This window comes from Helianthus annuus, chromosome 16 (genome assembly GCF_002127325.2).
Source record: "Helianthus annuus cultivar XRQ/B chromosome 16, HanXRQr2.0-SUNRISE, whole genome shotgun sequence".
In the NCBI taxonomy this organism is placed as follows: domain Eukaryota; kingdom Viridiplantae; phylum Streptophyta; class Magnoliopsida; order Asterales; family Asteraceae; genus Helianthus; species Helianthus annuus.
The window spans coordinates 194,873,615-194,889,050 of record NC_035448.2 but is presented as its reverse complement, the minus strand read 5'-3'; the positions used below and the strand labels follow the sequence as shown (position 1 = coordinate 194,889,050).

Genomic DNA, 15,436 nt, shown 5'->3' with positions numbered 1-15,436 from the left:
TCATGCAAAGTTGCAAACACACTTAATTTTTTATTAAACGGCAAATTTAGAAAACTGACGGGCTTCTAGAGTATTATCGTATCACGAGCGCAACCACCCGATCATATCCATCTCTACTAGGCATAATGCCTATACACCAATTTTCCCTTTTAAACCTATATTTCTTTTCTATATGTATTTTATTTTTTTAATAATCTTTTATTAAATTATATTTTCTTTATCAATTAATTCTGTAGTAGCTTACGTTAGTTAATTCTTTTCTCTAAAAACTTAAGTACGTAGTTGTTTTTAATTTTTTTCTCGCAACATTCCGGTATAAGTTTTGTTAAAATGAAATTGCATTCAAAAGAGAGTATTTAGTTGGTATCGTTGCACGGTACAATGATAAAACAAATCAATTCTGACAATTTGGCTTTCTAAATAACATGTTTCATTTTCAAATCACATTTGTTTTATATTATTATTTGCTCTGTTTTAACCGTGTGGCGTGACTACAATAACCCCTAGTAACAGTTAAGTTAACATACATGTATTCCTTTGTTAAATAAAAAAAATGTGAAGAAAACGTTAAATATAAAAATACGAAGAAAAAAGAAAAAGTAACAAGTGTCAAAATCAAATGGATTAAACTAGTAATTAATCGATAATCGCGCAAAAATTTGTTTGACCAACGCAAAGAAATAGATTTTAAGCAACAAATCAACGAGAATGACACCTTTAAATCTTTTAAACCTTAATATAATAATAATCATCAACTTTATACCTTAATATAATAATAATCATCAACGTATTTCCCCTCTATATATCCACCTTTCCCCTTCCTCACTCTTCACTCCACACTCTTCAATGGCGAAATTAGGGTTTCATCTCCTCTGTATCCTCTTCACCTTCGCATTCTCCACCGTTCACCCCCGCACCATCTCACCAGCCACCACCGTATCCACATCGGAGCTCGACGTCACCGACTCAATCCAGAAATCTCTCAATGTGTTATCATTCTCACCTCAACCTCAACAATCTCAAATGCTGACGTCATCTGAACTTTCTTCTTCATCTTCTTCCTCTTCGATTCTGTCTCTGCAACTGCATTCTCGAGTCGCCGTTCACAAATCCTCACACAAAAGTTATAAGTCAGTTACGCTAGCTCGACTCGCTCGTGACTCAGCGCGAGTTGAGTCGCTTCAAACGAGGTTAGATCTAGCTGTAAACGGCGTCAAGAAGTCAGATCTGAAACCGGTTGACACTGAGCTTTCGGTTGAAAATTTAGAAGTTCCGGTTGTTTCCGGTACGAGTCAAGGAAGCGGAGAGTATTTCTGCCGAGTCGGAATCGGTCATCCAGCGAGTCAAGCTTATATGGTGCTAGACACCGGAAGTGACGTCAACTGGCTACAATGCGCACCATGCGCCGATTGCTACCAGCAAGCCGATCCTATTTTCGAGCCGGCTTCATCCTCTTCGTATTCTCCTCTCACGTGCGACGCTCACCAGTGCAAATCTCTAGACGTTTCGGAGTGCAGAAACGGCACGTGCCTGTACGAAGTGTCGTACGGCGACGGATCCTACACCGTCGGAGATTTCGTGACGGAGACGCTAACGCTTCAAGGATCTACAACCGTTGAGAATATCGCCATCGGATGTGGACATAACAACGAAGGATTATTCGTCGGAGCTGCCGGATTAATCGGATTAGGCGGTGGACGGTTATCATTTCCGTCACAAATAAACGCCACGTCATACTCTTACTGCCTTGTGGACCGCGATTCCGACTCGGCGTCAACTCTCGAGTTCAACTCACCGATTCCTCACGACGCGATAACCGCTCCGTTGTTACGTAACTCAAAGCTTGACACGTTTTACTATATCGGATTAACAGGTATAAGTGTTGCTGGTCAGCTGTTGAATATTCCGTCATCGACGTTTAAGTTGACTAACGACGGTAACTCCGGTGTGATTGTTGACTCCGGTACGGCGATTACTCGGTTGCAGACGGAAGCGTATAACGTGTTGCGAGATGCGTTTACGAAGGGGACGAAGGAGTTACCGGCGGCAACCGGTGTGGCGTTGTTTGATACTTGTTATGATTTGTCTAAAAGGAAGAGTGTGCAGGTGCCAACGGTGTCGTTTCATTTTACTAACGGGAAGAAACTGGATTTACCGGCTAAGAATTATTTGATACCGGTTGACTCGTCTGGGACGTTTTGTTTTGCGTTTGCTCCGACGTCGTCTTCGCTTTCGATTATTGGGAATGTGCAGCAGCAAGGGACACGTGTCAGTTATGATCTTGAAAACTCGGTCATTGGATTCTCTCCTAATAAATGCTGAAACGGGTGTGTCGAGGATTTTGTTTTCTTTTTTCGACTTTTATTGCTTCAATTTATGCCTTTTTTTATTGAAATTGTTAGAAGTTTGTATTATCGAGTGTAGGGTTTAATGGTGTTTGTAACACGTTTGTAAGTATAATGGCATGTGGCTAACTATTGCAATGCATTTTAATTATCTTGTTAAGACTATCCACATCAAGGATGTTTGTAGGTGACATGGAGGGTGTTCATTCCTATGTGGAGGGCATTTATGAGAGGGATGAATTAGTGGGTGTTGTAGAGGATGACATGGAGGGTGTTCATTCTTCACAATTCTTGGGGAAGAATGGTGAAGAATTGCCTAATGGTGGGTCATTTCTTTTTTTTTTTTTTATAAGGTTGTTTGTGGGAAGGATATATATGTTATTGTTGTGGGTAAAAAGTGTTTGTGGGAAGAATAAGTGAAAAGCTGATGTGGCATGCTGATTAGGCTGTTTGTAGAAAGGATAGCCTTTCACTAATGCGGATAGTCTAAGTTATGATATTGTTTGTGCTAAGAGTAATACGGCTTAATGACATTAGTGAATTCCTATTAGAAAGTGTGTAGCTTTTAAAAGAGTCATGACATGATCTTATGGTGAATTGGTACAAATAGCGCTAAAAGCAGTGGCGGCGGAACTAGTCCAAAAATTTAGGGGTATCCTATTTTTTTTATTTTTTTGACCAGGGTATCCTTTGTATAATGGAAAACGAATTTTTACACTACGAAAACGGAGTTGTGTAGTATTTTTACACTACGGAGACGGTGTTTGAAGGATAGCCCATGCTACCCCTACTAATCTTTTAAATCCGCCCCTGTCTAAAAGCAAGCCCATTATGTAATATTAAAACTTCAAACAATAGGTCGGGTATGGTAATTTTACACAAATTGAAGAGGAATTTGAACGTAACCAGAGATGAGCCATTGCTTAGAATTGGACTAGAACCTAAAACTGAAATGTAGCAAATATGATACCCCATAACCAAACCATGAGAGGTAGGGTCATTTAGGTTTTAGCGGGTCGTTCTCTTAATAGGTTCCAATTAAGACCGCTCATTCAATGGGCTTGCGAAACTTGATTCGTTCAAAGGTCAAACAACTTTGGATGAAATCTGATCCAACACCCATGGGGAATAAAGTCTTAAAAATCTACGCCAATGACAGGAATATGAGTTTGGAGTAAAGGATGATTTCGAGGATGAAAGTAGTGAAAACTGTTTAACTACCAACAAAACAAACGTCGGCTAGTCTTTGTCATAGAGAGAGGGTCTCTTTGTGACCACTATTCGACGTGTACATAAGTATTGGAAAGAAGTATGGAGATAAAAATGGTGGTTTCATATGTGAGAGCGTGGTACCTGATTTTTGGTGTTTGAAGAGATATTTATACCTATAGATTTTGATGATGTCGACTTGTGGATTAGTCATTGTCTAAGCGGTTATAGAGTGAGTCCCATGTTAGTTAGGGCATGTTGAAGCGCCATATGATCAAAACTGGGGTGACCTGCTCGGATTCGTGTGGCGTGTTCGGATCGTCTTTGTTTGGTTCGACCTATTGGAGTGTTACCTCTTCATGCATCAACAAAAGCTTTCTTGTATTCTCAATTCTCAAAGTAATTGCCTTCTAGGAATTCATGAGGAGGGGCACAAAGACCTATGTTCGGGTTATCATCAACAACGATTATGTAGATGGTGATGAAGTATTTGCTAAATGTTATACATGAGTATATGTTCATGTAATGTATGAAATGGGTTTTTGATTTTAAGATGGAAAACCCCAAATTGTTATATGAACTAGCTTGACATGACAATGTTGAAGAACATAGTTGCACTATTTATTGAGCTCTAGTGAGAACATGTACATAATGTTGAAATTTGGGCATAGAAAGTTTATGAAAGTTAAACGAAAAAGCTAGAAAATTATGCACATAAAGTGTATGATAAAATGCCTAAGTGAAATGTTGTATGCTGAAAATGTATGAGAAAATGTTGATGAGAACTACATGAATTGATTCATAGCAAATATGATGGAAATGGTCATCATAATGGCAATTTAATGAATAATTGGGTTGTACATTATAGGCGACTCGATTGATAGTCGGTAGATCAAGCCGGAGGTAATACTCGACTAAAGGGAAAGCTTTAAGGTACGTAGCTTTATGTTATGTTGTTTATTTTACTTAGTTATTGGTATTGATAGAAATAGTCGTTAATTGAATTGAATGGAGTCTTGTAGTTTATACAAATTAAGAGGGAAAGAAAACAAGTTCTAAAATAAGTTACACCGATGGCATGTAAAATGAACGCATAAATGACCCGTGGAGTCATAGAGGCGAAAGTGATGCCCAACGCGAATAGACATGGTGAAGGACCATGGTGAAAATAATCAAAAGTGATGATTATTGCTCATGAGCAATGGTAATCACAATAACAAACCAAACGGATCGTTTATGGTTTGTTGAGGCCATAAACTAGATGACGGACAAGGAAAACCGAGGTATAAACAACCCACTGGGTTGTAGAGACCGAGGTGTTGTCCTTTAATTACCAAGCATGATTTTGATTATGGTTGGAGAATATGAACGAGAAACTTTGTTGAAGAACGAAAGACTTTAGTTAAGTAATGTAATGCCTCGTATTTTCGTATTTCCATGTTTTTTTTTAAAATACGTGTTCTTTTTCTATTTTGGAATCACAGTCGAAATCGGATCGTAAAACGGATTAAAATGGGGAACGATACAAAACTTACGCGCTTTTTACGCAACCGACGTTCAAACGCGACAACAACGACTACCTACATTATTTTAAATATTTGAATCAAAAATTTTATTTTACAACGTTTCACAGAGCTCGGGTTTTGATAACGGGTCTCGTAGGAATTATGGGCCACTTAAACCCGGGAATTAAGCTTGTGGGCCTTGGGCCCAAGCCCAAAGCCCACTAACTAAATAAACCTAAGTATAAATGTATAACTAAACACTGTCTTCTTCAAAAACACTGGTAGCCGCACAAACCTCATGGCCTTCCCTTTCATCTCTACTCCCCCTCTCTCTCTCTCTCACGAAATCATAAAACAAACACAGTTGATTCACCTTCCTCTCAATCAAACCCAAACCATAATAAGACACCATCATCTCTCGGCCCCCTCCTCTCGACCTCCGTTTCCGACGACCAGCGCGGCGGCGTAGGGAGATGACCGGCAACACCCTTTCGTATCTCCCACACCCTCACCGGAATCCTATCATACGACTCGGAGCTTCGCCGGAGAAAATAGACGTCGCCGGAGTCACATAACCACGTCGGAGATCACGTCACCAGAAACCCGCAAGCTTTTACGTTCCGGTATATTTCGTTTCTTCGATTCAATTTATATTTCTTATTACTTTTATATATTAAATTGAAATGATTAAAGGAATAACAGCAATGGATTTTTGTTTTGGTTAATATCAGTTCATCTTCACGTTTTGTTTTAAAACTAAGAGAATGATTCTTGTAACTTTCATATAAAGGAAATATACATATCAGACCTAGTCATCTAAATGAAGAAGTAAATGTAAGGCCTTCATGTGTTCTCATAAAATAAAAAGAGGAACAAATAAAATATGTTTGTTATGAACACAGTAGGTTCGATTAGATTAGCTAAATTGGAGAAGATGACACTGAACTGGTTTTCAAATTAATTAAAAATCTAAGACTTTCAAACTTAATGTTATAGCATAGTGGTTGGGATGTTTCTAGGCAAAACAGAGGTCGTGGGTTCGAGACCTGGCACCTTCGTCTTTTAATATTTTTTTTATAAAACGCGGCGGCGACAGTTTTAGATTTATAAGAAATTCTAATCCAACATAAAGACTTGTACAGATCAGTTGGTTGAAAGTGTTGGCGATGATCATGAGATCGCGGGTTCGACCCCGCCCCTCTACAAAATCGCTGCGATTATTTTTTTTTAACTTCATATAAACCAATCTTTAATAAATTATGTCTTTTTATTTTATTTATTTCTTTACTTTTTTAATCGGTAATAACAATTAGCACCTTAACAATAATTAACAACTTTAATTAATTCTTTTCCCTTTATAATTAAAACTCAAAACCTAGTAAACGTATAAATAAACGATAAACTACTATAATTCTGTTGTGACAATTAAAATAAGAAGAATCAATTATAATATTCAAATAATCGTTGTGTAAAAACTACAAATAACATTAACGGGATCGTCGTGTGATATTTTGATATCTAGGATATTCATTTCCTGTTCGTTACTTTGGAATTCTCCATCCTTACTCGTGCGATAATTCAAGGAATTCCCATACGCAACCAAGGTGAGCATACTCGACCCCTTATTTTTACACTTTAACGCGTTTTGGGGTGCAACATGTATCATTTAACAAAAATTTATATTATACGAAATCAAACGTATTCCCGATGTGCTTACGTTAGTTTTGCACGCTAGTTTCATTTTGTACATACATGTTATTTGTTACGCTTGTGTTAGTTATACTTGCTAGTTTCAATTTGTATGTACATGCTATTTCGTTATGCTTAGGTTGTTTAGGTATGCTAGTTTAAATTCTAGATATAAAACTTCCATCATAGATTTGTGACAAACTTTACGTTCATACATATTTTTTCAAACTTGTATGCTCGCCAATACCTTTGTATTGATCTATGCTTTTAATACATGTTGCAGGAATATCAATGACGCATGGAATCTAGTAGGATTGCCTAGAAACGCATTTGAACGTTAAATACTTGTTGTAATGTAATTTATTTCATACATGTTGTAATTAGTTCCAAAACAATTATATTAAACTGTTATGAAATGAAATTATATTTCTTTTATACGTGTTGTGAATCGAAATTCGTGTTATCTGATTTAAGCAACGAAAAGGGTAATTATTAAATACTTGTCATAAATAGCGTTATGAAGTCTCTTGCAATCTCGTCTTTTCGTCTCATCCCGATGTTTCCGCCATCGGTTGGGGTGTGACAAGTAACATAAAGTCCGAAACGGGTCAATTTAGGTAAAACGCCAAATCGAAGGGCAATAAGGGAATATTAAGGTTTGACCTTTGAAAGCTCTAATTTTATCTATTGAGAGTAATGAGGATCATTAACGGGGCTTAAAATGCAACCCGGATGATCAAAAACGAATTTTAACAAGTTTTGGGGAAAATTTCAGCAACTCCAAAGAGTAGCCAACGCCAGGGGAGTAGGCTACTCCATAGGCGTAACCTACTCCTAGAAGCTGCTAGAATTTGATTAGCAAAACTGTTTCATTCATATTTTTAACGCTTTCACCCAGTTTAAGTGTTTTATTAATCGCTTGAATGAAAATATTTTGACACGTAAAGTCTAAGTTAAAGCTCCAGATGAAGATCGAGTTGAATAAAAAACCAAACACACCTTAAATCCTCGTTTGCTTCCGCGTTTTAGTAGTTCATGTTTCTAAACTTAAGGATATGTACTTTGTATCAAATCGTAGTTACTTGTGTATTGAAATCTCTTTTGAACATAACTTTTGTCGGTACAAGTGGTATGAAAGTATAAATTTTATGTATTGTCTAGACGGGTCTTACATTTGCTGTCTTTTCAATCATAAGGAGCTTGTACCCAAGCTTCGGTGACAATAACTCGACAATCAGCTTGAAGCACGTTGGATGTTGAAATTAAACACATCCTTCTTCTCAATTCTATTTTAGTTCCATCCAGTGCATCCCCATATCCTCCATAATAACCCGATGATTATATATACGCTTACAACTGATTAAAATATTAGCAAAACATATCTCACTTTCATTAGTGATGAATATGAGATTATCAATCTCAAGAAAAAGATAGGTTAATCCATCTTTCAGCCTTAGCCTATTATATGCTACATTAAGCTCCGTTTTGGCAACTTGATATTGTGTATAAAGTCGAGGGAACTCATCATCATTTTTAGCACAATTTGTTGGGACAAATTCAGATATCGGGTGAGAAGGGTTTGTTGCCCTTGATCTGTAGAGTAGCTCTAGTCTTGTTCCTTCTCTCTTGGGACAATTAGTATTCCAACCTAAGGTCTGTTGTTCCGCGGTAGAGGGGTAACTGGAGATTCAACAATGGAGACCGAATTTTCTTGGTGGTTAGAATGAACACGTCTTTTGCGGGATTTGGCATTAACAAATCTTTTTTCTCCGTGCTTAGAATGAACACACCCATTGTGCTTCAATCTGATTGTAGACTTATTGTCACCAAATATGGGGGTACAAGCTCCTTATGATTTGAAGACCACAAAGACTTTGCCGAACCTATATTACACAATAAACACTAAGGAGTTGTGCCAACCGCATTTGTAAGCTATAAAATTGGTGAGCTTATATTTAGAAGTTTTAATCGAGAAATATTCACGTGCTTTCTCTGGGAATTGGAGGGGGATTATTAGAAAAAAATAATGATTCAGGAGTTTGGAATGAGGGTGGTTGGATTGGAGAGAGATCAGGACCATTTCACTGCTATAAAGGACTATTTCAAGTTGTCAGATGTGGGTGGTTTCGATTTCATTTTAGGATACGATGCATTAGATATGGTTGAATATACGGTGACTCGGTGCACTAGAATCCAAGCTTCCAGAAATGTGTGCCCCTACAAAGGATTTTACTTGGAGATTTGGTTAAGTCAGAAAAGGTGTTATAGTGGGTGCTTCCATGTCTTGACTAGAAATAACTGTTGTGATCTGTCCTCCTGTACTAATGTGGCTTTCCTTTACTCAAGTTACTTGCCCGACCTTTTGGTGGGGCTGAATTTTTCTTCCATGAGGTGCTGCGCGAATTGGAGTGTTTGAAGTCGGACTCAAAGGGTTGGCTACAAGCGCTTTCCTCCAAACAAAGGCACGAGCCCGCTCCATTAGCACTTCCATAGTCTTTGGCAAGTATTCATGGAGGTTCTCCATTAATTGGTTATTACGAACATCAGAATCCGAAGACACGAATTTGATCTACCACCCTGGTGACCAACATACTTTCCTTATTAAAATGGTTCAAAAACTCTTCTAATGTCTTTCCACCTCTTCACTTGTTGTTATGCACCTCGGTGATGTCTTTTGAGCAACGTTGTTGCTGGCAAAGTATCATTATCTTCCCATCCAGAACTACTTGGTCTGAAACTAGTGAAGTACCCGGTCGGACCCCGCCCCCAAAGTATTTGTGTGAGTGAAATGGTCCCTTAAAAGACTGAAACGGTGTGGATGTGACAAAGTTAGAGTAAGTTAATGTCACATGGACAAAAGGTCCTCCCGAGGAAGCATATGAAAAAGGTGCGGAAGATCCAGTTGTACCACCGAACAAATTAGTTCGGATGCTTCTCAATGCCTCATCTCTTTCTTGTTGGCTAATTTTCGGAGGAGCTCCGCGTTATGCTAGAGAAAAAGTTCGATGAAACTCTTGAGAAGTAGGGTATCCTGAGAATTGTGAATTGTGAATTGAACGGTTGTCTTACCTGCAGTATTGTGTTTGGAGGTGTAGAAGTATTCCTAGTGACTCTTGTGGATAGAGATGCCATTTTTCCCAAATACCCCTACTCGTACCATACGGTACATGTATTGGTACTCACTTTTATCGTTTTTGGTATTCAGTACCTTCGGTATTGGTACGGGTAAAAAGGGTACTAGTACCGAATTTTATATAGAACTTTAGAAGTTCTTTTTATATTATGTTTTATTTCGTATTATGGTATTTATATACTTGTATTGATTTTAACTATTTGGTACCTGTATCGTATTGGTACCTGTACCAATTTTACCTATCTGGTAGTTGTACTATATTTGTATTTGTGTTGGTTTTACCTATTTTAGTGTCGTACAAGTGCTAAAAAACTAAAATAAAACAAAGTGGTACCAAAGTGGGTACCATAATACCCGTGCCATACCAATATATTCGGTATGGTATTTGGTACCCAGTTTTGTTCAAATTCAGTACCGATATTTATGGTGCTGGTACGTGTACTGTACCAATCCCATTCCTCATTATGGAAAATGGCATTGTCTGTGGAAGTAGTGTTGGAAATTATATCTAAGATGTTAGATACAGGTGCCGCCATGGATGTTTCACAAAAGGAAATAAGATTTGCCGATGAGTAAGCACTGATGGTGCACTGAAAACACAAAAATCTACGCCAATAACGAAATTAGGATAGAGTTTTGAGTAAAGGATGATTTTGAGGATGAAAGTAGTGAAAACAGTTCAACGACCTGCAAAACAGTCGCCAATTAGTCTTCTCACAGAGAAAGTCTTTGTGACCTCTCTCCGACGTGAGAACAAATATTTGAAAGAATGAGAAGTATGGAGATAAAAATGTGGCTCAGTTTGTGAAAGCATGGTACCTGATATCTGGTGTTTGAAGAACTATTTATACCTTTAGGTTTTGATGATGTGGACTTGTAGTCCTGGCTGGACCTGTCGCTATATAAGCGGTTTTGGAGTAGGTCCCAGGTTAGTTAGGTGGGGGTGACCTAGTCGGATGCGAGGGGTGTGTTCGGCCCGTCTTTGTTTGGTTTGACCTATTGGAGTGTTACCTCTTCATAGGACATTAACAGCTTTTGCTCTAAGAAACCAAAACTTGGCGCATGTAGGATGAAGGGGATAGATCAATACGGCCCTACAAACCATGTAAATTTAGCTAAATATATGAAACTTGTATAAATATATGGAAACTAATAGCCAAAATATACGCAATTGAAAAACATCTGAAAAATCATAGCCTTTTAACTTCATCAAGTTACACGGGTCCAAAGGTTTCTAGTCCAGTTTGAAACCAACCGGAAACCAATAAACCTTATTTCTTAATTAGGACCGTGGGCCGCACTGGTAAGAATATTCGGTAATAACGGGTCCCAGGGTCGGTCAATTGGTTTTTATGGGTTCGACCCGTTTAATGTACTGCAACCCTAAATGTAACTTATAGTGTGTGATTCGAAATTTGTAACAAATAAAAAATACCTAACTTTTTATTAAACCATAAATATGTGATTAGAATTAACAATTAACCACATTGACTTCTTGTGTAAATATCTTTTATTGTTACAACGAAGAAATATGTCTTATATGTTTTTATGTGAGTTTGAGATTGAATTCGGGTTGTAAAAATCATAATGGCTAATATTGAAACACTAACAATAAACCAAGTTAAAATATGTATATGTATTATTTTGAATGAGTTTTTTTTTTTTTTTTTTTGTATGCTTTATTTAGCTTTTGTATTACTTTCCTTTGTTAATGGTCAAAGGTAAATGAATTGGCATTTTATGTATGTATGTACAATCACCGACAAACTACACTTTAGTCGCTTTTGAGGCGTTGTTAAAAGGAGATCATACCCACCACCTCTGCCTACGTTTTCAAACACCTTTAATTCATGACTTGTCAAAGTTTTGATAACGATTTCTCATTCACGTAAGACAAAGTTTATTTCTGTTATTAAACCGGCAGTATCTTTTTAGTAACTATATTACAATGGATGTTACTATTGAACTTGTAGCTTATCACTATGAAGTTGTAGTATCGAGGTGTGAAGTAGTTGAAAGTGATAGTCCTATAGTGAACATTTGGTGTAAATTTAAAAGAATAAAATAAATCTAAGAAATTAGAAATAATGAAAGATAGTCAAGTGAGTATTAGAGGTTGTTAAAATATATTGAAATTAATAACAAAACTTGTTAACTTTACCACTTTTGATTCATAAACTAACTATTTACTATACATAACTGATACAAGCGGTGAATGTATTTTATTTTAGAGATGTAAGACCAATCATATCGCACGAGATGACGGCATCCATCTTCTTTCCTCTCCTCTCCCCTCTTCACATGCGTGACGACATTTTTATAGTCTATCTTCTTGCCACGTCCACCTTGCCAATCTCTTTCTTCCATGTCTGTTCAAGGGCATTTAGGGGGTAGGGGCGCTCCACTAGTGATGGTTTTCCATCACTCACAACATCCAATCAAGTTCCGCCACGTCATCGAGCTTCATTCCATCACTAGAGATGGATTTTACTAGGGGTGCCCATCACTCACCACATGTGAAGGAGAGAAGGAAGCAGGAGTGAAGGAGAAGGAATGAGAGAAATCTTCAACGTGTGATCTTGGCAACGCGTTGTAAAGTTCATGCGTGGAAATGTTGGCCGGCGACGGTGTTTAACGTGCATCAACGCGTGAAGGTGTTATCACGGGGCGCCCCGACCCCCTTATAAGTTAAGTTGTTCCTACTTATAGATGGACCACTAAAACACGCCTATGAAGCAAACTGAATGATGGACACCTACTAAAGGTTGTCAAGTAGCTACAGAAGTGGATACCCATTGACCCCTTCAATATCATTACAAAGGACACTGCGTTACATTAGAATCATACCTTCATCACTTATAAATCTTTTTAATTTCTGCATAATTCTTTAATTTTACCCAATGTAAAAGAATTGATGTTAAAAAGAAATAACAAATCATCTTAATGTTGTATACACTATTGCTTCTTCATGCATTTATCCATAAATCTTCAATATGACCTGGGCAGCTGATGATCTGTCTACACAATGTTATTATACCTAAAAGCCTTTTAAACGGTTTTTGATATATGTGAAAACTGTTAGACTAGCCATCGTTCATGACGACTGTGGATCTTGCTATACTTCCGGCTCATGTGGCAGTACATGTTAATATGACCAAATATGATTGTAGACGCTAATGTTTGAGTAGGTTTTATAAGCCAAATATATATGTCCCACAAACAGATACTCGTGCAATGTGTGACATTGAAAATCACTAGTTAAGTTGAATAATGCTAAGCTTTCTGGTAATTAATTATTTGACTCGTTATATTTATTAAAACAAGTCCTTAAAAATAAAATAAAAAATTGTATGGAGATATGTTCTTTCGCTATGAAATAGATGCTAATTGTTTTCTTTTTAAATTTTAAATTTAAATACTACGTCATACAACATGAAGAAGGTTTTTGTTTTAAAAAAAAATATTGTTAATTGACGGAAAGAAACCCAAATGACTTGTCAAATAAGTGACAGGCTAAATTTGTTAATTGATCCAACAGTTTTTGCTTTTTTTTTTTTCAACTTTTTGTTGATAAAAATGTGAACTAAATTTACTAGGCTTCAGAATGAAATTACTAAGCCTTGATCACAAGTTAAAATATTAAACACATACCAATTTCAATCCTTCATATTAATTACACATTTTATTATCTATGTGAACTAGTAGAAGACATAGATATATGTATCGACTTTAACTCAACTATTCATATCGCATGCCATGATACTTTTATGATTTTAACACTTTTTTAATAGTATTCTATAGTTAATTAATATCATTATTACACGAGAATTTCTATACCTGTTCATATATTAGGTTTAAAAGATTCTTACTATGAACTTTGCATTCAAATTAGATCTTCTATAGTATGGTATTTTTAATGTTCACTTTTTATGATAATAAGGCTGAAGGATATGAGGGTCATGGTTGGAACATGATTCACTACGTAGAAATATGAATTGAAGGCTACACCGTCCTCCTCCTTGATTGATGATGGTTGGCGTTGATTGAACCACGATTACCATGACCCTCCCATTTAATGATTTTGAGACAAATATATATTAAAATAATAAAATGGCATAGTTGTTTGGGTCATGACCACACCCTTAGGGTAATGGTTTTGGATGGTGGATTAGAGGTGGGTGACATGCCGCCCATGTGGATGGACATGATGGCCATAAGGATCATAACCACACCCTTTAACCCAAGTACATACATCAACATAGATGTTAGACCATATTGAACTTAGTGTTGTTGAGGGTATCATGGTTGATCTAGAAGAGAGAAACCGGAATGGAGAAGAGAGACCCAGGCCCTTCGCTTGCAGGTGGGTAGGTAGGTGGGTAGGTGGGTCAAGATAGGTGAATGTAAGAGGGGAGAAGAGCGTGGGGACAACCTGTGAAGCTCTCTGACGTGGAGGAGAGAGGCCCCTGTCATTTGCTTGCTTACAACGTTAGACTGGGGGGTGTGGGCGTGGGTTTTGGGCGTTTTAGCCCTTTTGTCCGTTTAATGCCGGGTGCTCCACCCCGGGTTGGCGTTTTGGTCAGCGTTGCCCGCATGGCGTGGGGCCGGGGAGTGGGTGTTGAGTGACATGGCGGGCTGTGGTTGGCTAGTTCAATGTAGGTTTTTTTTTTAATTTTCTTTGTAGTTTTTAAAAAAATTCCACATGGCTGGCCACGCCCAGCTAAGCGACGCCCCACCACATCCCAGGTTTTTGAGTATTAGTTTGTGAATCCCATCATCGCCACGTGTCAAGCAATGCCCCCAACCCAAGCCCCTCCACAACCCATAGTCTAAGACCCTGTTTAGTGAATCAGAGCCTCTGACCGAATAAAAGCTTGAAATCCTCTGAATGGTTCAGCAACTCCACAAATCTGAATGGTTAAGAGCTTGAAATCCCCATTCAAATGTCAAATCAAACACCAAAACTTATGACCGAATCAGAGGTTGGCTCTGATCGACTGCATTCAAATTTCATTCAAATACAAACAAGCAGGGCCTTGGAGTAAGAACACATGTTTTGTTGATGAGTTAGCTACGTGGTTTTGAATTAAAAACTAAAAAAACAAAATATCGTTTACCAAATTGTAATAAACAACTTAGGGGGTACGGGGTGCCTTCGGGCAACCCCTTCGGTGAGTCGAAATCCCGATCGGGATTGTGCCGCCAACAAAGGCGGTGAAGAGAGAGAGGGTGGAAAACGGTGATGAGGTGCCGAAGGAGAGAGGGGAAAGGTGGTGGGGCCAGCCCACTTTCAACCAATCAATGCTTTCCCTTTTTTTTTTTTTTTTTTAAAAAAAAAACCCAATTCACCTAATAGGGGAGTGGCGCCATCAAATGGGGGTGTTAGGGGAGTTTAAGAGGGGAGTTGACGTGGCACACGGGGATTGGTTTGGCGTAAGAGAGGGCACTCACCTATTAGGTGTGCACCCCCTTCACCCTTATAATCCTCAAGCACAACACAAAACGTGCATTAAAATTAAAAAAAAATATATATATAATCATAAGGAATCTATCAA

At 37.8% G+C, this 15,436-nt stretch overlaps 1 protein-coding gene and 1 long non-coding RNA gene across 2 annotated transcripts; both read left to right on the top strand.

The window, feature by feature from the left end:
* Positions 1-811: 811 nt before the first annotated feature.
* On the top strand, positions 812-2,505 carry LOC110915149 (protein ASPARTIC PROTEASE IN GUARD CELL 1). The gene has a single exon (XM_022159802.2). It carries the CDS (start codon positions 847-849, stop codon positions 2,320-2,322), a length of 1,476 nt encoding a protein of 491 aa, XP_022015494.1. The 5' UTR covers positions 812-846; the 3' UTR covers positions 2,323-2,505.
* Positions 2,506-5,325: 2,820 nt separating this feature from the next.
* Positions 5,326-7,183, top strand: LOC110917763. The gene is made up of 3 exons (XR_002580840.2): positions 5,326-5,682; positions 6,582-6,663; positions 7,032-7,183. It is a non-coding gene; the product is annotated as an uncharacterized LOC110917763 (long non-coding RNA).
* The last annotated feature ends 8,253 nt before the right edge of the window (positions 7,184-15,436 follow it).

What these genes read in the sequence shown, in the direction of transcription:
- LOC110915149 (XM_022159802.2), top strand. Translation starts at nt 847, where the DNA reads ATGGCGAAATTAGGGTTTCATCTCCTCTGTATCCTCTTCACCTTCGCA.